Genomic DNA, 25,604 nt, shown 5'->3' with positions numbered 1-25,604 from the left:
CTTAAAGTACAAGGACTGATTTAAAGTTAACCAAAAGTTGAAGTCTATTACCGTTAATATGGTTAACAACACATGGTATTCATTTGACTAGGGGCATGCGCAATTACTAGGCCATGGGATATACTCATACTATAGTTCTTAAAGTTCATCTTTGATTTGGCTTGCCATTTGTAGCATTCAGCAAAAAAAGACTAAATACACGAAGATCATCGGGTGAATATACGCGGTTAATGTTTATGAAAGAAGATATTTAGGAGTTGAGGAAGAACAGTTTGAATCTATATGCAAATGGCTGGTTTAGTTTCACCGCAAACGTTTGATGCTTACAAGCAGGCTGCCGGGATAGCTGGTTCGTAATTCTTGATTCCCTTATCTTTGTGTTTGATGAAATGCAAGTATCGAGATATTACTTGTAGGGCTGTAAACAAACCAAACGGAACAAGTCTTGTTCATGTTTGTTAATTCATTAAGCTTTTATCGGACAAGAGAACGGTTCGGTTCACTAACATCTAACCGAATGGAATTTCTTGTCCGTGTTTATTCATTAAGAAATTAAGAAAATAAACTTGTCTGTGAACGGTTCACGAACACAAATGAAAAAAAAACAATGTTTTATTTGATTTGCTTGGCTGAGAATGGTCAAAGTCAACGGATTGGTCCAGTTGCCAAGTCTGTATTGGTGTTTTTCTTGAGACGTTCATATTCATGTTATCGAACGTCCCAGAACACGATTGAATGAACATGAACTCTGTTCGCATTTGTTCATTTTGTTCATCTAACGAAATTCTTTGTTCATGTTCATTCATTTATTAAGTGAACGAACATAAACAAACTTCCCACCGGATAGTTTGTTGAACGTTTGGTTCGCTTACAGCCTTAACAAGAAGAACAAAAAGGATTGAAAGAGATCAACGATTCAAAGTGTATCGTTCATATTTAGGTTCATTTTAGTCTTTTAGGCTCATTGTGTAATTAGTTTACATTTAACACTGCTTAATATTCACCTAAATCTGTTGTGTTCCATATGTCTAATTATGCAAATTGTTATCAACTTTTGCAGGTAACATATTTGCTTTTGGGCTCTTTGTGTCACCAATGTAAGTTTTAGCAATTTCCTAAATACTTTAATTAAAAAAACTAACTTTTAACAATATATATATTTCCATTTCAGACCAACTTTTAAAAGAATCATCAGAAACCAATCAACAGAACAATTCTCAGGAATCCCATACATTTACTCCCTCTTGAACTGCTTAATATGCGCCTGGTACGGCTGCCCGTTAATATCATACGATAACTTGTTGGTTACAACAGTTAATTCCATCGGTGCGGTCTTCCAGTTATCCTACATTTTAATCTTTATAACACATGCTGATAAACACAAAAAGGTTAGAATCCTATATTTACATAAACATATCAAAACATTATTCAAATTATCTAAATATTCCATATGTTCATATTCACAGTTCAAGATGTCCGCATTACTGTTGGCGATTTTCGGGTTATTTGCTATTATTGCATTTGCGAGTTTGCTCGTTACGGATTTTAAAATTAGGCATTTACTTATAGGGTATTTAAGCTGTGCTACCTTGATATCAATGTTTGCTTCCCCACTGTCTGTAATGGTATGTTCTTCGCATGTGGACCCCGTGTTAGGGGGTGTTTGCCGTTTGGGTAAGCTTTTGAAAACTGCTTATTTGATTTTTAAAAAGCAAAAGCTGTTTGGTAAACAGAAATTGACGTGCGTTGAAAAGCTTCAAAATGCAGCTTTTCCAAACTGATTTTGCTTTTCAAAAAGCAAGTAAACAAATAAGCAGTTTTCAGAAGCTCACCCATATATAGATATTTAATAACTTTAAATATATATGTATATTTTTTAATTTCAGAATCTAGTGATCCATACCAAGAGTGTTGAATTCATGCCATTTTACCTCTCACTATCTACTTTCTTGATGAGCACATCATTTTTGTTATATGGAATATTCAATATTGATCCATTCATTTATGTAAGCTTCTTTTATCAAGCAAAGTTTTAAGTTTTTAAAACTTTTATTTACTATTTATATTTTTATGTTTTGGATTTTAGGTTCCAAATGGTATAGGAACCATTCTAGGAATTGGACAATTGGGCTTGTATTTCTACTACAATGATAAATTAAAACAAGGAACGAAAGAACCGTTAATAGGATCGTTGGCATGAAGAGCTTCAAGTTCTAGTCTTTACAGGTAATTAATCAAACCCGCATCGGTATTTTCTTGTGTGCACTTGATTGGTTGTTGAGTTTGATCTTTGATTATTATTAAAGAATGGGTGTTGAATTGTTGATCATCATATTTGTGTCAATATGAGTTTTGTAGTCCAATTGCGCATTTGTTTGTGAAGATGAATATGAAGTGTGTGTAATATATGTTATGTGTATGTTTTACATGTTGCCATGTATGCCAAATTTGTGAATTTATAAGTATTGATTTTTGATGCATTGATAAGTGGTTAGGGGTGTAAACGAGCTGAGCAGAGTCCCAACTAGCCTAAGCTCGAGCTCAGCTTTTTTAACATCTCGTCGGATTTATGAGTTATATTTTCATGATTATGTATGATATACTTGCTATGTATGACATAACATACAAAATTATAAATTTATTATATTTTTGTGGTCTATTGGATTTTAATAATCCCAACTAAATATCATTGGCCAATAATAATCTCAACTGAATTTATTCCCACTGATGGTCTCAAATTTTAGAATATCTACCCTTTTTCCGAATTTCAGAGACTGTTGTTTTAGGGCTTTTGATCGGAAGGAGTATACGAGCTGATTGATGTAAAACTTAGCTCGAAACGGTTATCCAAACAATGAGATAGTGAATTTAGCTGTTTGAACGTCCAATTAGCACAATATTAAGCCTTAGATCACCGTTTTGAGCCAAGTTTACATCAATCGCTCGTACCTTTCTTCAGATCACAAGTCCTAAAACATCAGTTTGGAATTGAAAAAAATACTTAACGCCGTTAAGTTTATTTTAACGGATGTCCAATAAGGGTATATTTTCTAAAATCTGGGATCACAAGTGGGAATGAACTCATTTGAGATTGTTACTGGCCAATGACATTTTGTTGGAATTATTATATTCAATAAGCCTATTTTTATTAACGATAGGCTCGTTTAGGCTACTTAAACTATGTATTTGAAGCTCACGTTCGAGCTCATTTGTTAAACTAGCTCCAATTTGAGCTAAGACTCGTTTAAGCTCTCTATTTGATTCGAGTTTTTAAACGGCCATTCTTAAATAGCTCACTAGAGGCTCGGCTCATAATAGTACAAATGAAATTGCCAAAAAAAATCGTTTTCGAGTTCTTGGTCTTGCTGCATGAAGTATTACTAAATTTCAAAGTAAAAGATGTAATAATTAATTACACTCATATATTGATACACATAACAAGAACGAAAATTGATAATTAACTACAGAAGATCTCTCAAAGTAGCTCTTGCATTGGGTTGTTCCTGCAATCACACAAAAAAGTACAAGTTCAAATGTTTTGTACATATAATGTACAAATAAAAATATTTGATCAAATAAAAATGTTAGCTAAAAGGGGAACATGTTAGTTATAATGTTTTGATAGGTATAAATACACTTGACACATTAATTATTGAGGTTTTCCAAAATGAACCCAAATTTGATTTTTATGAAATTAAATTGGATTTGGATATAAAATGGAACCAGAAAAACTTATTGAAATTTCAGATTCAGGGTCGTTCGAATAACCTGAATTAAAAAACTTAAATTCCTAACTCGATTCAGGTTAATTCAAACTGTATACTAGATTCGTAATTCAAAGTGTATAATTCAGATTTTCGGGTCTTGTCAATTCAAAACTTACAAATCCGAAATTTAAAAATTAATAATTTGAATTTAATTTGTATAATTGGGGGGGGGGGGGGGGGTGCAGCATAAAAAAAAATTTAGTATTATTTTTTCGCAAAACATTCTGATCACCCCTATAAAAGATTGGTTAAGCCTCCTGATAATTCCCATTGAAATATTTTTCAGGGTCCGTCACTGGTTAAAATGTATATATTTATAAACCAATACATACCTGGACATCAGCGGAGTTGCCTTGATCTAGCAGCTTTCCTCTTTCATCATAAAGAATAAGCCCACTAAACCGCAGAAACTCACACTTCTCACCCATCAATATGGGCCGCTGCCACACGGGGGAACCCGCATTATGGCTCGGCCACCCCACCTCACCGCCACCTCTAGCAAGCAACGGCATGGGCTGCTCTTTTCGACTCGCACTCAAACTCTCACCCCACTTATTAGCTTTACTCCACCTAACCGAACCGGTTAAACCCTTCTTCACCCTTAACCATTGACCATGTGACCCTTTTGCCGCCACGGGCTCAGCGACAACATTTTTTGCATGTCTCTTCCTAAATGTCATGGTGACACAAAGTGCGATAAACACGACAACGAGAATGGCAGTCCCGGCACAAAAGATGATGGCTTCTTGGGTTGTAAGGCTCCATTTATCTTCTAGGTTCCAAAGTGCTTCCATTGATGAAAGTATTATTATGGGAATAATAGACGTTGTTTGTTATATGTTAATAATGTTTGTAGAGGTTGTGACTTGTGAGTGTGACCGACAACTTTGGGCCTGGTTTGGGCTTGAAGTTGGTGTTCAGTCTCTTTCATTAAATTAGCCGTTGAGAATTTAATTAGGTTGTCACGAGGGTGTCTGATGCTACGGTGGATCATTTAATAAGGTCTAAGAGAAAATAATTCTCTTTCATATGTTTGATTTTGTCATTACTTGTTATCAAGGCTTATAAGGATATGTATTCCGGTTTAATTAAAAAGTGCGTAATGTTTTACCACATACTGTAACGTAGGTAATGAGCTTAAATTAATCTACTGTTTAAGAGCGCGTTATGTTTAACTAAAAAGTAAATAAAAGGAAAAATAAACGAATGTATGTGCGTGCATGCATGTGATTGTCGGAAGGTAGTGGACCCCACCTCTTCTTTGTGTTAGATGGGCGCTAAGGGGATAACGCCTGGTATTGGGTGAGGTGTAATGCGGATGCCCGGCCCACAACAGATAGTCTAAAGTACATGCTATTTTTATAATATTAATTGCATGTGCTTGGTTTTCTAAAATTCGTTTGTTTAAGAACCATTATCAACTGATCAAATTGTTATATTATATATACAAGTAGAGTAATTATGTACACTACTAGAAAAAAAGATGTTTTTCTACAACTGAATTCGTAGGAAATTTGTTGAAAAATCCAGTTTCTAATAATTTTCCAACAAAAAGTTATGTTGGAAAAACACATGATTGAAAATCGTTTTCAACCGTTTTCCAACAACTTTTCTAACAAAATTGCTACAAAAACATGTGGTTGTGAACTTCCTATAACTTTCCTACAAAAACTATTTTGACTTAACATAATGTTTGTTAGATTATGTTGTAGCAAAGTTGAAGCTTATTTTTTTGTTGGAAATCTGTTGAAGCTACTTGTCGTAGGAAAGTTTTGTGGAAAAATGACTTGTTTTCTAGTAGTGATAATTATATCATAGAGTAATTATTTGATGATGTAATTACATAATTATTTTACTATATATAATTACTTTACTTGATTATCACATTTAACACATTAATTTCATTTATATTTTATTCAAACTTATGACTAATTTTTATGAAATTTTAAAATAATATATTATGTTAATTTATTACATATATGTAGTCAAGAAATCAAACGTGTGTAATCAGTATTGATTACCAAAAAGATATATGTAGGTGCTAAATCCACTAAACAAGATATTGGTGGTGCATGCAAGTCTAGATTAACCAAAATAGCCAAACCTTCAACCCTTGGTATATATATTGTTTGTGCAATGACAAGAACGCATATATCAATGCATGAAACTTAAAATTACCAATAGAGTTATTTTCAACACATGAACCATTAATGAAATGGTTAGAAAAGAGTATCTTGTTTTCTTTTTCGCTAGATAATCGGCCACATGCTTCTCAAACTTCTTAAATAGCACGTCAATAATCGAAGATCCAAAATGTGAAACCAGCAATGGTTCAAGAGCCACCCCTAAGTACTTTTGATGTGTTTTTCCCATGGATTTTGCTGAGCTCGTATGAATCATTCGTGTTAGCGTAATCCGTGTCATGTGGATCCCAGTTGAGTTTAAAAACATTCATGTTTTCAAGGGAAAACGATCCCTCATATTCAATAATGTTCCTAACTTCATCCTCACATGGAAAATAAAATGGTAAATTGAATGAGTTAATATCTGATCCTCGAACCAAACCCTGTAGTATCGGTTAAACTTAATTGGTTAGTCACGTAAGCAAAGTGGAATAACTAGATTTTTTGACAACATATATATACCTCTTTGAGCATGTCTACGAGTGATTGTCCAAGTAGCTCGAAGAGTGTGCTACCATCCTCCGAAGTTGGATCAACGATCCTTCGACCAGGAAATGTTAATATCATGCTTCCACCATGTACTACTTCCTCCGAGCGCATTTGTAAAAATATTGTGAAATCAGTATGAAATTGTTTTCCATATGCTTGGTATACATTTGGAGGACTTGTTTTCGCCATGTATACATTTGATACATTATTTTCTAGTCCTTGAGGTATCTATCACAATTTTAGTTTTATTGATATATATCACATATGAGAACTATAAATGGAGTTGGATATTAATCATATTATGCGTACCTTAGAAAGCCAATGATTACTAGTAGAGGAGTGGACAAGGTGCAAACTTTGGTCCGGAAAAAGTCTGTCATAGAAGGAACCTGGAACGGCCGAAACAAAACAAGGGCCAAAACTTTCCCCTTTATCCTTCTTAAGCTTGTCATAAAAGTCGGGTAATAACTTGAAAATAGTATTGAAATCATTTCCATAGAGGTCATTTAAAAACACTTGAAACTGTGGTGTTTTACGGTTATTTTCTTGACATACCTCATGCACTGTAGTAATAATATTAGACGCAACCAACAACGGATTTGGGCTAGACGAGCATCCTAAATCCGCAACGGTGATACAATCTTTGAAGACATTATCATTAGCTATACTCTTGATTAAAGGCTTTAAAAACTTATAGGACTCGGGTCGCTATAAACAATATACAACTTAAAACTAACACGTTTTACTTTGGTATAAACATTTCATTTTTGACCTTGGAAAACACAGCAGCCAGTATTATTATTTTAAAGTTTGGCCTAAGCCATACCTAACCCCCTCATGGATCTCATTTTTCTTCCCTATAAAACAAACCAGCCATACATTTCCACTCACCAAAAAGAAAAAAAGAATAATAAAAACATTACAAAGATGCAGAAACAAAACATTTGTGTCCTCTTTATCCTTGTTTTGGCTTCTTCCACCATCCTTGTATCCTCTCAAACCATCGTTAAATCCTTACCCCGTTATCCTGGTCCTCTCCCTTTCAAACTAGAAACCGGGTACATACTTATCTACCTACCAACATATATATTTCTCTCTTATATTATATCCATATATATATATATCATATCACAAATAAGTTACAATAACTTCCGTGCTCTGGACGCATTTTTTCAATTATATTTCTTCTTTTTGATGCTTGAAAGTTATGACACAGATTTATTCATATATGTGGAAATTCCTCCTGGTGGAGTTGATGGCATGACCAAGCTTTCTTATTATGCATGAAGCTGGGGATGCTGCATTTTAACTTTTGTACATACAAGTTGTGTACTTATATCTATTGTGCACCTAAATATGACATTACAAATTGTGTTATATTGGTAAATGGTTATAGATATGTTATTTTTCAGCTCACATGTGGTGTAGGGAGACAAAGACTCAATCAGATCTAGGTATGTTTTTTGCGATTAGTGTATGTCAACTACCTTTAAACACGCAATCATGCTTGCGCGCGTACAAAACCTTGTTACAATTAAGAACAAAATGTCTGGTGGATAACTCTCATCATTTTGAACGGATATGAATGAAGTAAATGAAGATAAAATATAGAGATACCTAGTGGATTATATTTTACACGTATATAAATACGTAATATATCCATCGTTACATGTCACAATGCTACGTCATAATGTTATTGAAGAGGTATGTACCCGCCTCAACACCGAGCGAGGCGGGTCAACCCACAAGATATAGACAAGAGTCTTGAAATCAAGACATTATGAAGGCACAAAGCCAAAACCTATGCGCATGGCGCATATAACATATGCTCACGCATATCACATATGCTCATGCATCACATGCTCACGCATATCACATATGCTCAGGCATCACATATGCTCACGCATATCGCATCCGCGCGTGGCGCATATCACATGCTTGTGCATATCACATCTGCGCGTGAGAATAAAGAGAAGACCTCGCGCATCCTCAGGATAGGCGCGTATCACACATTCACATAATCAACCTCGTCCTTATCCAAATCAGGATTAGGGCAACCTTGATTGTGCACGTCAGACAACCTTCCAGAAGGTATATTTTTAAGGAATAAGAATATGCTGATGTTGACAGCTGCCAAATGAAAGGTGGACAACTCAGCATAACCCATGTGCTACCACGTGATTATAACCAATGAAAAAGCACCAGGTGTCCCCAAGGACACGTGGCGCAAATCAATTGGAGGAGGCCAACAAGGCTGAGCCCAATCAGTGGAAACCCTAGCACTATAAATACCACATCAACTCCACAAGGAAGGGGGATCCAATTACATCCAGTAACACACTCAATCACACAGTATTCAGCTAATATTAAGCAATACTCTCCAGATTTCCTTACTCTCATATTATTATCTTCTCCTACAAACACTTATTCTCACACCGGAGGGTTACCCCAAAGAGGACCCCTCTGTCCCTTTCTGAGGGGTAAGTTTACGGTGCTGTTCATTTTGTAGGTGGAAGAACCCAGATCCCAGAGAACCATCGGTGAAATAGCATAATCACACCCGAGGAAAGTAGATCGTCTACCAGTGAGTCGATCCACGTTTCTTCATTGGCGCCATCCACTGTTACAACGGCAACAAGATCTCATCAGATCTATAAAAAAAAAAAAAAATTTCACCATGGTTTCTGGTGTTCGTAACGACGATCAAGTTCAGGAGGATATTGAACATGAGGATGTTAATGAGGGACAGCAGTTTCTGAGGGTGCCGCGTGATTCTACGCGCACCACCAGTAACCGTCCTTTCATCACAACTCCTCATGGCCAGACTGAAACTCCTCCAGACGATCTCACGTTACAAAATCTCGCCGGCGCGAAACAAAAAGGACCAATGGGTCCAGAAGATGAAACAAATGACCCTAAAGAATGGCTCATAAACGAGCAACGACGTCTAATGGACAAGTACAATGAGATGGTCAAACAGAAAAAGCTAGCCGACTTAACACAAAGGCAAGCGTTTGATAAGCAAACTGTTCATGGAACAAGAAGGGGGCGCGCGCCGGAAGAGGATCACTCTGTTCACACTGAACATGCTGAGTTTAGTGATGAAGAAGTACACAGCGTCAGGAGGACGCGAGATACTCATGCAGGAGGCTCACAGCCCCGCGCGCAAGTGAACATGGCGCCTGGAGCCAGAGCCGACCTGGATCTGCACGCACCGTACAGCCCACCAGTGAGAGGGCAAGTGGACGTAACCAAACCATACAGGCCAGCCATCTTAGTGAAACATTCAAAATTCACTGAGCGCATCGCGAAGGCCCCCATTCAGCATAAAACCAAGATGCCAAGTGGTTTGGGCAAATATGACGGCACAACAGATCCAGACGATTTCTTGCAAGGTTTTTACAACACGGGAAACCTAGAAAGCTGGACGATGCCAACATGGTGTCACATGTTTGCTCGATGCCTAACGGACGCGGCTCGTGTCTGGTTCGAGAGCTTGCCTACTGGGCAAATCGATGGGTTCGAGGAACTTTTTGAAAAGTTCCAAGCTCACTTCGTACAACAGCGACGACACACGCGCGACCCTGATGACATCATGCACTGCGTGCGCAGGAATGATGAAACGATCGAAGACTACATAACTCGTTTCAATCAGGAGTCTCTGGCAATCGGAGGTATCACTGAGCAACTATTGCGCGTGGCCTTCATACAAGGCGCGCGCAGTGATCAACTCCGCCGAGCTCTCGTAAGCAGAGATGGCATGCCCACCACTTGGGCCAAGCTAATGGAAGCATCGCGAGTATTCGCGAGAAATGAAAAACAAATTGCCCAAGATAGGGCAAGAGAAAGAGGGCATCAAGCTGAGACACCGCGCAGCAACGAAAGAAGGGGCAAACAGACCACTGTATGGTCCAGGTTGCAACCAACCAGTTTTTCTCCCGCAGAAAAACAGGCGCAACCAAGCTCACCTCAGCCCCAAAAAGACATTCGTAATCGCGGGGAAGGTGATAAGAGGGAAGGCGGCAGAGATCCTAGCAGACCTCTGCCAAGAATATGGACTCCCCTCACTAAAACACCTTCGCAAGTGTTGAGCACTGAGAATGTCCAGTTCAAAACCCCCAAGCCACTACACTACAAGGGACCATCAAACAGTGGCAAGTACTGTGAGTTTCACAAGTCCACAGGACACAACACTGATGCATGCCATCACTTGAAGGATGCAATTGAAAAAGATGTGAAATCAGGCAAGCTGGCTCACCTGGTGAAAAACCAAAGACCAGAAAGTGAACAACCAGAAGGAGCCTCTGCCAGCAAAAAGTACAAAAGAATCTGTGTAGCCGAGGGGGGAAGGCAAGGGCAAACATCAAGAAAGAGAAGCGCGCAAATCCAAGGAGATTGGCGCGAGCAACAAGTAATTTTCCCAAGAATCAGGGGAGGCCCTTCTATCAGCAGTCCTCTTGTTATCACTACACACATTGCTCATTACGAAGTGTCAAAAGTCCTGGTGGACAGTGGCAGCGAATCAGACATCATGTATGAGCAATGTTTCAGAAAACTGGATCCGGCAGACCAAGCGAGGCTTGAAATTGTGAATGCACCAATCTCTGGTGTTTCAAATGAAATCATTCATCCCCTAGGTCAAATACAATTTGAGCTAACTATGGGGGATGAGAAGCACAAGCGAGCCGAAGTTGTCAACTTCTTGGTCCTGCCCACCACTTCTTGCCACAATATGATCTTGGGTAGAGGAACGATTGCCCAATTTAACGCCATACCGTCGCCAGCGCACGGCGCATTGGGGTTCCCAACACCAACAGGTGTAACTTTTGTATACCGAGATCATTTGTGTGCAGTGACAAATACTCTGCGGGAAGGGAGAATGAAACTTCCAATGGCAGACAACGCGCCAGAGGAATGGATTCTCAACCCAAAATTCCCGGAGCAGAAAATCACAATTGGCGCAACGATATCAGACGACACGAGGTTGAGAATGAAAAGATTGCTCACAGCATATATGTCGGTCTTCGCGTGGCAACACTCTGATATGACTGGGGTTCTGCGAGACCTGGCACAACATTCTCTCAACACGTTCAAGTCTGTAGAGCCAATTGCTCAAAAGAAGAGAGTCATGGGGGATGAGAAAGCGAGGGCCATGAATGAGCAGGTTGAGGATTTACTGCGCGCAAACATCATCCGCCCGATACGATACCAGACGTGGGTAGCCAATCCTGTGATGGTAAAGAAAAGTAACGGGTCGTGGAGGATGTGCATTGACTTCAAGGACCTCAACAAAGCGTGCCCAAAAGATTGTTACCCCCTCCCAAACATCGACGCAAAGGTGGACTCCGTGGCGCCATTCAAGCTAAAATGTTTCCTGGATGCCTACAAAGGCTATCACCAGATTCAAATGGCACCACAAGATGAGGACAAGACCGCCTTCAGAACCGACAAGGGTGTTTTTTGTTACACAAAAATGCCCTTTGGTTTGAAGAATGCGGGCGCCACCTACCAAAGACTTATGGATGCCGTTTTCAGCGAGCAAATTGGAAGAAACCTAGAAGTCTATGTGGATGATTTGGTGATCAAAAGCAGGGAGGAAAGACAAATGCTCAAAGACATCGAAGAAACCCTTGGGCGCCTAAAGGAAGTTAACATGAAGCTCAATCCGAGCAAATGCACTTTCGGCGTACAAGAGGGAAAATTCCTAGGTGTAATGGTCACCAAGGATGGTTTCAAGGTGAACCCTGAGAAGGTGGAGGCCATCCTTGACATGCCCTCGCCATCCACCATGAAAGAAGTCCAGAAGCTGAATGGTAGATTGGTTTCAATCAACAGGTTCCTAGCGAACCATGCAAGCAAATCTACTCCATTTGTCAACACATTGAGGAATTGCTTAAAGAAAAGCCAATTCAAATGGACTCCTGAGGCCGAGCAAGCTTTCAGTGAGATTAAAGAATGTTTGATAAATCTGCCCGCGCTCACAGCTCCACTTCCTGGTGAAACTTTGACATTGTACCTATCAGCAGGAGAGCGCGCCATCGGCGCAGTATTGTTGGTGGATCGCAAGGGAATCCAAACGCCAATATACTATGTGAGTCGGGTGCTGACAGATCCTGAGACGCGCTACTCCATCATGGAAAAGTTAGTTTTGTCGCTAACACACGCGTCGCGCAAGCTACATAGATATTTCAATGGTCATCCCATTGAAGTTCTGACTGGTTACAACATCCAGCAAGTCTTGCGGCGTCCCGCGCTCTCAGGAAGGCTGACAAAATGGGCCCTGGAATTAGGTGAACACACCATCGCCTATAAGCCCCGTCCAGCAATAAAGGGGCAAGTTTTAGCAGATTTCATCGCGGAAATTCCAGAAGGAAAGATTGAAGAGGCTCAGCGCGAGGTAGACCCTCCGCGAGCCAATGATGAAGAAAATGTTTGGAGATTGTTCACTGACGGAGCTTCAAACAACGAAGGGTTCGGCGCAGGCCTTAAACTGGTGGACCCAGAGAATCATGAATATACTTACGCCATCAGGTTGGACTTCAAGAGCACCAACAATGAGGCTGAGTATGAAGCCCTGCTGGCTGGCCTGCGCATCGCGCGAAAATTCGGAGTTAAAAAGCTAGAGGCCCATGTTGATTCATACTTGGTAGCAGCACAGGTCAATGACCTTTATGATGCCAAGGAGAACACCATGCCTCTATATCTAGAGCAGGCGAAAAAGCTCATCGAGCAGTTTGACTGCTTCAGAATCATTCATATTCCGCGCAGTGAAAACAAATCTGCTGACGCGCTGAGCAAGATGGCATCAACCAGCTTCGACCACTTTGGCAAAGATGTCAGGGTAGAAGTAATGAGCAACCCGTCGGTGGTAGCGAAGTCTGTCCTTGTAACTCATACAACCCCTTCATCATGGATAACTCCAATAATGGAATTCTTGAAGGAGGGAAAGGTACCGGACAATCGCGCACTGGCGAGGAAGATAAGGCACAAATCGCAGAACTATGAACTGCTTGATGGCACATTATATCGACGCTCTTATCTTGGGCCGCTCATGAAATGCCTAGATGCTGAGGAAGCAAGCTATGTGATCAGAGAGATACACGAAGGAATCTGTGCAATACATGCTGGCCCACGCATGGTGGTTGCCAAGGCAATGAGCGCATGTTACTATTGGCCAGGCATGTACTTGGACGCTCTAAAAGAGATCAAAAAATGCAAAGCATGTCAGAGCTATGCGCCAAACACCATGCGGCCAAAGAACAACTTGATTCCAGTGACCTCCGCATGGCCTTTCCACAAATGGGCAATCGACATTGTGGGTCCCCTTCCGCAAGCGCAAGGGCGAGTAAAATTTTTAGTAGTGGCAGTAGACTATTTCACAAAATGGGTTGAAGCCAAGCCACTAGCAAAAATCACAGCCGAAGTGATGAAGCAGTTTATCTGGAGCCACATCATATGCCGTTTTGGCTTGCCCATGGAAATTGTGAGCGATAATGGCAAGCAATTCACTGACAAGAAGATATCCAGCTGGCTCAAGGAATTGCGCATCAACCAAATTTTCACTTCAGTTTATCACCCTCAGGGGAATGGACAAGTGGAACGCGCGAACCAGAGCTTGTTAAATGGGCTGAAGAAAAGGTTGGAGGGAGAATCCCATTCTTGGGTCGAAGAGCTACCTAATGTCCTGTGGGCACACAGGACATTAAGCAAAACCAGCAATGGCGAATCCCCGTTCAGCCTAACCTATGGAACGGAGGAAATGATTCCAGCGGAAATTGGATGCCCATCCCATAGAGTGCTCATGATGAACAAGATTGATAACGAGCGCGAAAGAAGGTTGGATCTCAACTTACTTGAAGGGCGCAGAGAGGTGGCTATCATCAGTGAAGCCAAGTACAAGAAAAAACTGGAAAAATATTACAATCAGCGCGTGAAAGAATGCCACTTCAAGAAAAATGATTTTGTCCTTCGAAACAATGAAGCTAGCCGCGCGATACCCCCGGGAAAAATGTCCCCCAATTGGGAGGGACCTTATCAAGTCTTGGAAGAATTGGGAAAAGGCGCATACGCCTTAAAAGATTTGAATGGAAAGAAGATCCCGCGCACATGGAACGCGGCACAGCTTAGAAAATGTTTCTTGTAAAAATTGTCAAGTTTGTAATCAAGGCTTTCTAAGCCATTATGAATAATGATACGCGCTATCTTCTCTTAATGTGGATTCTATTACCTTTTGCATACATGTTTCACACTTCCCTTTATTAATTTTGAGCAATATGACAACATTGTATTGACATCAAAACGAAATAAAACGAAGTAAAACATACATGCGCGAGCTTCAAGCTCAAACGCGTTAATGAGTCTTAACTCTAAAACGTCAGGGCCTTAGCCCAATAATATGAGCCTTAGCTCAGGGCCTTAGCCCAATAATGTGAGCCTTAGCTCAAATCACTCACAACATCCATCCTACATGCTGCGCAGCCTGACCATAAAAATACCTAAACACAACTAAGGCAAAGCAAATGCCAAAACATAGTTGTTAAGGTCTCAGGTCGGGGTCGCGCATAAAATTGTAATGGATATCTGAGTAACACATACTGACACGTAAAGGCTAAAAAACTCATAATTCCATATAATGAATGCACGATAACGTCGCGCAAAAGAGGAATAATGAAAAAGGCAAGGCACGTGTCAACATAATCAAGATATGGCAAAATCACTTACAATATGACAAGGATTAAGTATAATAATTTCCTTACAACCTTGTTCTTATTTCAACGTGCAAGCATATCTTATTTTCAACAAGCAAACATGCGATATAAAAAGATGAACAGGGAATGCGCAAGATGCAAAGAAGGGAAAAACAAAATTTCATTTCAAAAGCATTGAAATTTACAAGTTTACAAGATGATGAGATACAAACTACAAATAAAAATAAAAAACATGAAGGGCTTCTCAAGTCTCCACGTCGACGTCAGCCTCTTCATAATCCTCATCACCGCCCTCAGCATCTGGCGCAGCCTGCTCCTCGTCATCTCCAAACTGACCATAGTCAAGTTGTTCATCCTGAATGGAGTCTTCTAGCACAACAGTGTCAGGAGCGGATCCTTTGGCCACGCCAGAGCCGCTAGCAGGAGCAGCATTCCCCGCGCCATCATCGCCGCCACCAGCCCCTTCGCACTCGTCAAGTAATTTCTTTAGCGCGCCGAGGTCGGGCTGGTCAGCAAGCGCGGATATCTGCAAATCATATGGAAAAATATAAGTACAAAAAAGACTTGGAAAATAAGTCAGGGTAATATCATTAAGGATAAAATACCTGCCCAAGGATGGGAATAGGAGTATTCAAATACTTCTCCCCCATCGCGGCCATGTCCGCGCAGGCAACGTCGCTCTGATAAGGGTAGTCGGATGGGTTCTTCTTCAGCATCCCATATTCATAGCCATCCTTGAACCCTTCAGCTCGACCCACCAGGCGCGCGGCAGCGTTGCAATCCATCACAAGGGCCTGAAACTCGTCTGAGTATTTCATCGCGTAAGCGCAACGAGTCATACCCTGTGAGACTAGCCATTGGCGATCCTGCGCGAGGGAAGCAACAGACGTCTCAAGAGAAGGAATCTGAGAGTTTAACAATTCAACAGTTTCCTTAGTTTGTTTCAGCTCCTCTTTGTCAGAAGCTGCTGCCGCCAAGGCTTCTTCTTTTTCCGCTCGCGCAAGGTCAAGTGCTTCCTGGCTAGACGCTGCCGTCGCCAAGGCTTCATCTTTTTCGGCCTGCGCGGCCGCCAGCTCCTTCTTCAGGCGGGCAACCTCACTCTCCAGTGATGATTTGTCAGTTATAGACTGGACAAGAGCTTGGTCACGCGCCTCAGCGTCCAGCTCCAAGTCGCGCACTCTACGCGCGTACTTGGCAGCGTCCGCCTCGGCCGCCTGTAGCTTCTCCCTCGCAGCCTGTAGCTCATGACCGCGCTTCACGAATGCGGTGTTAGCACTTGCTCTGTTCTCACTGAGCTCTGCTTGGAGCTTCTCAGCTCTCTCTCGAGCATCAGAAAGATGCTAAGCAGACACTTTAGCCTCTTGCTTGGCTTCCGCAAGAGCATCACGTACCTTTACGTAATCATAGCGAAGCTCTTGGGAGGCAGCAAAGAAAGCCGACCCAGCAAACAGATGATCGTTGAGCAAGTCATCGCGAGCGCGGCCCTCCTGAAACCTCCTTTCAGCTGGAGGCACAGAATGAGCCCAGAATTCCGCACACACACCCATGGATTGAAATGAGCTGTCCTCAGTAATATTCCATCTCGGGCGGTAAATGTGATCGGCTTCCTGCAAACACAAAGTAATTATCTAAGTCATCAAAACACTAAGATGGAAGTCCGCGCAGCGGAGCAAAAACGAATCTATACCTGCGGGGATGAAGCAGAAAAGTCAGCGCCAGGCCCACGAGAAGACTCCGCCATGAAACCTCGTGGCGCTGCAGGGCTGGCGCGGCCACTGTCGGAGCCTTCAACTTGAACCTCCTCATCCTCCTCTGAAACAGGCCTCTTCTCCTGCGACCTAGAACCAAAGTCAGTCTCGCGAGGAGGGCTGTGCGCAGGAGGAGGTGAGGGAGGTCTCGGCGCCGCCAGATCGGCGCGTAAAACGGCCTCCTGCTCCTTAGTAATCCCGATGAGGGGAGATTCAGCGCTTGCAGGAGCAGGAGCAGAACCAGCGGCGCTGGCACCGGCGCCAGGAGTGCCGCCAGCAGCTTGTACGCCAGCAATGACCTCTATGAAAAATCAACAAAAAGAAATGGTTCATGACTTGATCTAAAAGAAAAAAATCAGAAAATAAAAGGGCAATACATACCTTGGCGCAACTCCGTTCGCGAGGCAAACATCGCCATGAAGTCCATTCTCCCCTTTTTTGAGGGTAAAACGGGGGACTTCGAAGCGACCTCCGGCGCAGGCTCGGCACCTTGTTGCGCCTGAGGTTGATCCACCAAGGTCGCCGGCTCTACAAACATTTAAGAGAGCAAGGAATCATTAGTAATTCTATCAGAATCGCGCACATAGAACCATAAAGGATAAGCAAAGTATACCTGTCGGAGAGGAAACGGCAGGCGCAACGCCGCTTCCCTTTTCCGCCGCGCGAAGGGAGGAGGTAGTGGCACCATACCTCAGGTGGACAGGAGGTCTTCCCACTTTTTGAGGCAGGGAAGACAAGGAAAACTTGGTGGTGAACACCTGGGTTTTCTCAGGTCCCTTCGCCTGAGTAGGAGGATCCTGAACAACAGGGGCATCATCTTTCTTCTGTTTCTTACTGGCCCCTGTGCCAATTTTCCCCTTAGCCTTACGCTTTAGTTGGGGCGCCTCCTCCTCCTCCTCCTCTTCCGCGAGCTCCAGCTCGTAGTTTTCGAGCGCATCTACAATACGTGCAACGGAAATGTTAGCCAAATTTGGTATTATAAAGGCATAAGCATTAGTAAAAAGGCAAAACAGGCAAATCGCAAAAAAGAGAAATCCCAGATTAACAGGGATGAACATGTCATCAAAGCGATCGGGGAAGCCAACCTCCCCAACGCCCAGCGCGACGGAGCCACCCTCCATATGCTCATCATAGGCGGCGTGGATATACTCCTTGGTGACTGCACAAAACAAGTCAAATGATATCAGCAAAACGAATTATATTCGCGCAGAAGTAAAGCAATTAGATTAACTTACACAAGCCGTCAACTTGGATAACGGGCTCAGTCGCGCTGTCCGCCCACCTCCTGCTCATACCAACCCCCACCAGCGCCTCCTCACAAATGTTCTTGGCGGGGGATGGTTCAGCGGTCAACTTATTTACCCAGGCGCCAGTTGGGTTCTTGAGGACACCCACATCCGCAGGCGCAGAAGAGATCGCGCGCATGGTCATACGGATGGGGATCACACCAGCCCTTATATAGAAAAATCTCTCAGACCAGTCATGAAGGCTCTTGAATGAAACAGTGCAGCACTTCACCTTCTGACTGCGAGGAATGAAGGAGAACCAAGAATCTTGGATCTTGGGCTTATAAAAAAACTGAAAGCGCCGAGGGGTGGGCTCCTCGCGCTGAGATTTGCACATGAACTCAAAATGAGTCATGCGCACGAGTCCAAACGGATGGACTTGGGATATATGAATCCCATAAAACCTAAGCACCGCACCTACAAACCTTGTCATCGGGAGACGAAGGTTGCAGTGGGTGAAAAAATGGCAGTACAGGGATATATAACCGGTAGGCGGGTCCGCCGCCGTTTGCCCGGACGCAGGCAGGATGCAGCCATACTCAGGGAGAAAACCCTGAGAGGCGATAAGGCTGTCGAAATCGGCCTGCCTCAGTTTGCAGGGGATCTCATCCCACTTCTTCACTGCCTTAGTCCTCCCTACCTCCTCCGAGGAGGCCTCTGCAGTCTTCTTCCCCTTGCCGGTCTTCTTCAAAGTTGACATTACTAGCGATTTAACACGGCGATTGTTGGGGGAGATTGTGTTGTCTGAACTATCAGACATACAACTGTAAAAACGAACGGAGGATGCTTCTGAAGAACAGAGATCTGGAAGCAGAAGACAGTAATCGGAATAGAATGAAAGAAAGAAAAGAGCTCTGAATAAACAACAAGGAAGATGAAGGATTCAAACTCTAAGGGCTTGCTTTTATAGGCCCAGGAGAGAGAAATTTTGGTACTGATTGGACTCCACGCGCCACCACTCGCAGGTGTAAGCCAACGCGAGCGCGACACGTGTCCCTGACACTGTGTGAGGGGACACGAAAAGAAACGATACAGCTGCCACCAGAGTTCACGCGCCACCACTCGCAGGTACGGACCAACGCGAGCGCGACACGTGTTCCTGACACTATGTGAGGGGACATGAAAGGCAACTGTAGCACCTCGAGCACACGAAAGGTCTGACACGTCTCCATCACGTACATAGACGATTCGTTTCAACCAAAAGGATAGAATTTCGCGCAACGACGAGTAATAAGAAGAAAAAGACAAAACCCTATTAAAAGAGCAAACTATTAAGTCTAATATCTATCTTACCTCGCTCGCGCGAGAGAAGACACACATTAGACTGGGGGGGCTTGAAGAGGTATGTACCCGCCTCAACACCGAGCGAGGCGGGTCAACCCACAAGATATAGACAAGAGTCTTGAAATCAAGACATTATGAAGGCACAAAGCCAAAACCTATGCGCATGGCGCATATAACATATGCTCACGCATATCACATATGCTCATGCATCACATGCTCATGCATCACATGCTCACGCATATCACATATGCTCAGGCATCACATATGCTCACGCATATCGCATCCGCGCGTGGCGCATATCACATGCTTGTGCATATCACATCTGCGCATGAAACATCTGCGCGTGAGAATAAAGAGAAGACCTCGCGCATCCTCAGGATAGGCGCGTATCACACATGCACATAATCAACCTCGTCCTTATCCAAATCAGGATTAGGGCAACCTTGATTGTGCACGTCAGACAACCTTCCAGAAGGTATCTTTTTAAGGAATAAGAATATGCTGATGTTGACAGCTGCCAAATGAAAGGTGGACAACTCAGCATAACCCATGTGCTACCACGTGATTATAACCAATGAAAAAGCACCAGGTGTCCCCAAGGACACGTGGCGCAAATCAATTGGAGGAGGCCAACAAGGCTGAGCCAAATCAGTGGAAACCCTAGCACTATAAATACCACATCAACTCCACAAGGAAGGGGGATCCAATTACATCCAGTAACACACTCAATCACACAGTATTCAGCTAATATTAAGCAATACTCTCCAGATTTCCTTACTCTCATATTATTATCTTCTCCTACAAACACTTATTCTCACACCGGAGGGTTACCCCAAAGAGGACCCCTCTGTCCCTTTCTGAGGGGTAAGTTTACGGTGCTGTTCATTTTGTAGGTGGAAGAACCCAGATCCCAGAGAACCATCGGTGAAATAGCATAATCACACCCGAGGAAAGTAGATCGTCTACCAGTGAGTCGATCCACGTCTCTTCAGTTATCATTTCAACTTATTACGGGTAAATTTACAACTTACAAAATAAGAAAAAAATAATATTAATTTAACGTTTCATTTATTTAACCGTGTAATACACGTTGTGAAGAACTAGAGCATTCTTCATCTTGTTCATAATTTTCAAGTGAGGTTCCAAGTATTGCTACTGTTGTGGAAGCTAGCTTAATCTTGAGTGTAATCAGAGCCGGTTATGAGGCAGGGCCGGTGGTCGGCTGATCCCGGCCCGACACCCCGATAGCCCAATATTTTTTAAATTATATATATATTTTAAAATTACTCAACTAATTTAAGGTCTAATTTTTTTCTTCTTCGGCTAATTTTTTTTTCACGATTCTTGTAGACGTCCATGAGGGTAATGATAATCCGGAAGCTAGTCTCGGTAGCCTTTGTGTTGTAAATTGTAATCATCCTTTTGTGACCTTGATTAAGAATTAACACTTCTAGAATTAATGATCATGCAGGCTGCTCACAACCAACCATTTGGTTGAAAAATCGACACACGACACCCATGCATGTTCGATTAATGCACATTTTCAATGAAACATCGAGACAAATCCTTGACCCGACCATTACTTAATTAGTAAACATGTACATGTAGGATGATATTAATCTTTTACGCATATTAACTATGACCAAGTACGCACTCACTTGTATGTATACGTAACAATTCTAGGCAACTGGTTCGCGCATTTAGTGAACACAAAACTATATGCTAGCAAGCTGATATAGGCTGATTAAACAACTAAAACTATATGATCAAAGTAGTTGTTATTTATTATTTGACATTGATCGATCGGAATCTTAAGGACCCAAACCTTAAGATGATCGTTTTAAGCATGTCTCACATATGATCATTAGGAATCTTAAGGACCCAAAGCTTAAGACTTTCATGGACAAGATTATTTAGAATTTTGAAAAGATGTTTAATTACCGTAGTAGCATGTTTTAAAACTAAGGTAGTGTCTTAGCGAGCGCTCCACCCGAAAGAAATATTAAATTCAAAATCGAGCTGCTTCCTAGAGTTAAATTTGTAGCTAAAACCCCATATCATCTTGCACCTCCAGAAATGCAAGAATTAATGTCTCAACTACTAGATATTTTGGATAGAGGTTTCATTTGATCAAGTGTGTCACTTTGGAGTGCGCCTATTCTATTTGATAAGAACAAAGACGGTAGCATGAGGATGTGTATACCGAACTGAACATAATGACCATAAAAGCAAGTACTTTTTGCCAAGAATTGATGACTTATTTGACTAGTTACAAAGGGCTAGTTGTTAAGGTTCGATTATCATCAAGTAAAGGTATGGGCAGAAGATATACCAAAGGCTTTCCTTCGTACTCGATATGGCCAAATGAACACAATAGTAGTTTTGATGGACCTTATGAATCAACCTATGCTCTATCAAGTTTTCATTGGCTTCAATAATCGCATTCTTATAATTTAGTTCTTAAATTATGGATGTTATTATCTTTTATATAAGATGTTGGTGAGTATTTTACTGTTTTCATTTATTAAAGAGCATGTCTAGATCAACCAAAATAACTATTCCTTCATAAATAGAGGATTCAAGGATACAATGACAAGAAATCAAGAATAAATATATCATATAGGAAATAAAAAATAACCAGTAGAGTATTATGAACACGCTAATTGTTCATTTCTTGGTCAATGCAATGGTTACAAAAAGGCTTCTTGGTTTCTTTTTTGTGAGATATTCGGCCACGAGCTTCCCAAACTTCTTAAATATCACGTCAATAATGGAATCACCGAAATGAGATATCAACAACGGTTCAAGAATCGCTCTCATAAGTTTTGTTATGTTCTCCGCATGGATTTGGCTGAGCTCTAGAATCATACATGTTTGTGTAATCCGTGTCGTAGGGATCCCAATTTAGTTTAAAACAATTCATGTTTTCAAGAGAAAACGATCCCTCATATTCAATAATGTTCCTAACTTCGTCCTCGCGTGGAAGATACAATGGGACATTGAATGAGTTAATGTCTGATTCACGAACCATTCCCTATAGTCACACGAGCAAAGCAAACTAACTACTAACAAAATTATTATTCTCTACTTTGAATTCGAATTTGGATACTGAAGAACCATATGCATACCTCTTTTGTCATGTTGACAAGTGATTGCCCGAGTAGCTCCAAGAGTGCACAACAGTCATCTTTACTTGGATCAACCGTACCCCGAGCAAGAAAAGTTAAAATCATGCTTCCACCACGTACTACTTCCTCGGAGCGCATTTGTAAAAACTTTGTAAAATCAATATGAAATTGCTTTCCATATGCTTGGTATACATCCGGAGGACTTGTTTTCGCCATGCATATATTTGATCCATTATTTTCAAGGCCTTGAGGCACCTATCACATGTTAGAGTTAATATAGTATTATCATTCATAATATTTACTTGCAACCAACTTTACATAAAATCATTAACAAAAGAGAAATACAAAGTTGGATATCATGGATACCTGGGAAAGCCAATGGTTACTATTAGCAGAGTGAACAAGGTGCAAACTTTGGTCAGGGAAGAGCCTACCATAAAAGGATCCCGGAACAGCTGAAACAAAACAATGGCCAAAACTTTCTCCTTTTTCGCTCTTAAGCTTTTCATAAAAGTCGGGTAATAACTTGAAGATCGAATTGAAATCATTTCCAAGTAGGTCATTTAAACACACTTGAAACTGTGGCATTTTACGATCATTTTCTTGGCACACCTCGTGCACTGTATCAATGATATTAGACGCAACCAATAGCGTATTTGTGGCAGACGAGCATCCTAAATCTGCAACCGTGAAACAATCCTTGAAAACATCATGGTTAGCTAAACCCTTGATTGATTGCTTTAAAAATGGGACAGCTTGTTGTATCCCATTTTCCTGGAGAGAAAATAATAACAAAGTAGTTTAATACATACATGTTGCTAAATATGTGCAAAAGTTTATGGTATCACTCAAACCTGAATCAAGGAGTTGTTGGCATAGCTTGATTCTCCATCACCAGTATTCATATGTAGGATGTTTTCTAGGGTCATTGTTTCTTTTTCTTTGCCTTTGTTCTAGTACTTGTTGCTTTGGCAGCTTTGTTACATATATGCACTTTCTTTTGTTGCTTTATATAGACCTAATTTTTATTGCTTTGCCACCTTTATAAACTCTTTCACATTAACAAAACAAGATTACATTAATTACTATACAATTATTGAAATTTTTTATTTTATTGGGCGTTTGAAAATTGGACAATTTCTTGATAAGGAGTATTGAGAATATGTTATTGATGTATTATTACATGTTGACCTTGCAAATCAAAGTTTGTGTTCTTGACTAATGACATTTTTTGTTTTTAATATCTTCAAGATCTTGGATCTTCTCCTTTGAAATCTAATGAACAGCTCACATCTTGATTTTAATCATTTTTTTTATGTTTCCATTTTATAACAATTTTATTATATCTTTAGATATAGAAATTTAATTTGTCAAAATATATTATTCTCATTAGAGGTAAAAGTCTTTTTGAAAAGATAATTTGACCCTTCGATAATTATTAACTATTGTTCGTAAGTTTGTGAAACAAATATAAAAAAAAAGTATATTGTGACTCTCCGATTAAAAGTTTATGGTTCCGTCACTGAAGTTGCTTAGTGATCATGTATAATCATTTTCTAGCCAGAAATTGTTATATTTTATTGTACTGATAAGGTAACTTGTCGTTTATTAATGTTATTAAAAATGTTCATGTAGTACAGAAATAGCCTTTGTTTATCGAGAATTTTTGTGTGTAAAGATGCATTATCTTAACTTGTGTCTAACATCTTGAACATTTTATCTTAACTCGTTTTGATAGACTTCTACCTTTATGAGGAAATGATCAATAAGACTTCGTGGAAACGTAAGATTAAGGTCAGGACTATCATGACTTTTCAGCCATTAAGGAAATAGTACATTGTCGTCTGATCTTTGTCTATGGATATTAGTTTCTTCTTATGTTTACTGTGGCCTTTGCATGTCACCATATTCTTGTCTTTATGTTATTAATTTTGCCTAAAATTCTTTTCATGCATATTCGTGTTTTTGCTATCTAGATCTCGATAAATAACTCTATGTTTCTAATATTCTTTCCATGTCAGATATGATTTTTAGAGTTGGAGCCTCACCGGAAGCAATCCCTCTATCTTCTAGGATATGGCTTGCTTACATAGCACACTTCCCAGGCCTTATAAATAACTTTGCTATTGACGAGATTTTATTAGGTATAATTGTTGTTTTATAAAGTTAAAAGTTATATAGTTCGTTTCATTTCATGTATAACCATTTACATTCTTGCAAGAGATACAATGAGAACATCTTACAATCAATACAACAAAACCATACATCAAATTATAAATTAATCATCTTAAGTTTGTCTAATATATTATATAAGCAAATGGAGAAAGCTAATTACAAGTTGATGTATGAAACCATGGTTTACTAAGCAAGTAAATGAAAATAAATCAAACCGGAAAGAGTAATGTATCTTACATCACATAGATGTGGCTTGAAGGTCCACATTGTGTTTTTTCAAGGGTGCAATTATTGTCCCAGCTATGGTGGTTACATATATTCAACGTAACACAACATACACTTTAAAATAGGGATGGTTCGGTTTAGATCTAATTAATGAGGAGATCAAAAGAACATTAGTTTATCTTTTTCTTTGTTCCAAGTTTTGAATTCATAGAGCAATGTTCAAATTGAATTATGTTTACGGGTGTTACATAAACCATGCGCGTTCGTTTCACAAAACTCGTGGGAGTTTAAAGGAATTAGAATTAAAATCCTATGACATGGCGTGTTAGTTTCTTTGGAATTGGAATCTTAATTCCATTTTGGTGTGTTCGGTTCAAAGAATTGGAATTGGAATTCAATTCCTTCAAATAAAGGAATTCCAAATCCTTCCAAAATTTGGAGGAATTCAAGGAAATTCGTTGGAATCTTTTATCGATATTTTTTTAACGAGGACAACGAATATAATATTTTACTTCTTTTACTTTTTTTGTTTTCAATTTATATATTGAGTTATGAATTTTTTATTATTATCTTTGAGTATTTTTTTTGAGGGATTTTTTATCTTAATAGAA

General features: G+C 40.5%; 1 protein-coding gene and 2 pseudogenes across 3 annotated transcripts; 1 reads left to right on the top strand and 2 right to left on the bottom strand.

Annotated features, from left to right (window-relative positions):
* Positions 1 to 2,370, top strand: LOC143634340 (bidirectional sugar transporter SWEET2-like). The gene is made up of 6 exons (XM_077102453.1): positions 1 to 349; positions 1,061 to 1,097; positions 1,172 to 1,388; positions 1,467 to 1,625; positions 1,887 to 2,006; positions 2,087 to 2,370. Exons 1-6 carry the CDS (start codon positions 283 to 285, stop codon positions 2,198 to 2,200), a joined length of 714 nt encoding a protein of 237 aa, XP_076958568.1. The 5' UTR covers positions 1 to 282; the 3' UTR covers positions 2,201 to 2,370.
* A 3,551-nt stretch (positions 2,371 to 5,921) lies between these two features.
* LOC143634383 (putative methyltransferase TCM_000331) lies at positions 5,922 to 7,944 on the bottom strand (annotated as a pseudogene). Its single transcript, XR_013153844.1, has 4 exons — positions 7,927 to 7,944; positions 6,749 to 7,147; positions 6,413 to 6,667; positions 5,922 to 6,333 (listed from the first exon to the last, which is right to left on the bottom strand). The product of XR_013153844.1 is annotated as a putative methyltransferase TCM_000331 (transcript).
* Positions 7,945 to 22,132: 14,188 nt separating this feature from the next.
* LOC143634364 (S-adenosyl-L-methionine:benzoic acid/salicylic acid carboxyl methyltransferase 2-like) lies at positions 22,133 to 23,531 on the bottom strand (annotated as a pseudogene). The gene is made up of 4 exons (XR_013153842.1): positions 23,448 to 23,531; positions 22,960 to 23,367; positions 22,594 to 22,848; positions 22,133 to 22,499 (listed from the first exon to the last, which is right to left on the bottom strand). The product of XR_013153842.1 is annotated as an S-adenosyl-L-methionine:benzoic acid/salicylic acid carboxyl methyltransferase 2-like (transcript).
* Between the last annotated feature and the right edge of the window lie 2,073 nt (positions 23,532 to 25,604).

The sequence above is a fragment of the Bidens hawaiensis genome, unplaced genomic scaffold (genome assembly GCF_021521415.1).
Source record: "Bidens hawaiensis isolate Kalapana, Puna unplaced genomic scaffold, B.hawaiensis_p1.1 tig00007048_1, whole genome shotgun sequence".
Classification (NCBI taxonomy): domain Eukaryota; kingdom Viridiplantae; phylum Streptophyta; class Magnoliopsida; order Asterales; family Asteraceae; genus Bidens; species Bidens hawaiensis.
The sequence above is the reverse complement of the archived record's forward strand: the minus strand, read 5'-3'. Positions and strand labels throughout refer to the sequence as shown.

Coding starts and splice junctions, on each gene's coding strand:
- LOC143634340 (XM_077102453.1), top strand. CDS start 283: ATGCAAATGGCTGGTTTAGTTTCACCGCAAACGTTTGATGCTTACAAG. Junction 1,098..1,171: donor GGGCTCTTTGTGTCACCAAT/GTAAGTTTTAGC, acceptor TTTCCATTTCAG/ACCAACTTTTAAAAGAATCA. Junction 2,007..2,086: donor ATATTGATCCATTCATTTAT/GTAAGCTTCTTT, acceptor TTTGGATTTTAG/GTTCCAAATGGTATAGGAAC.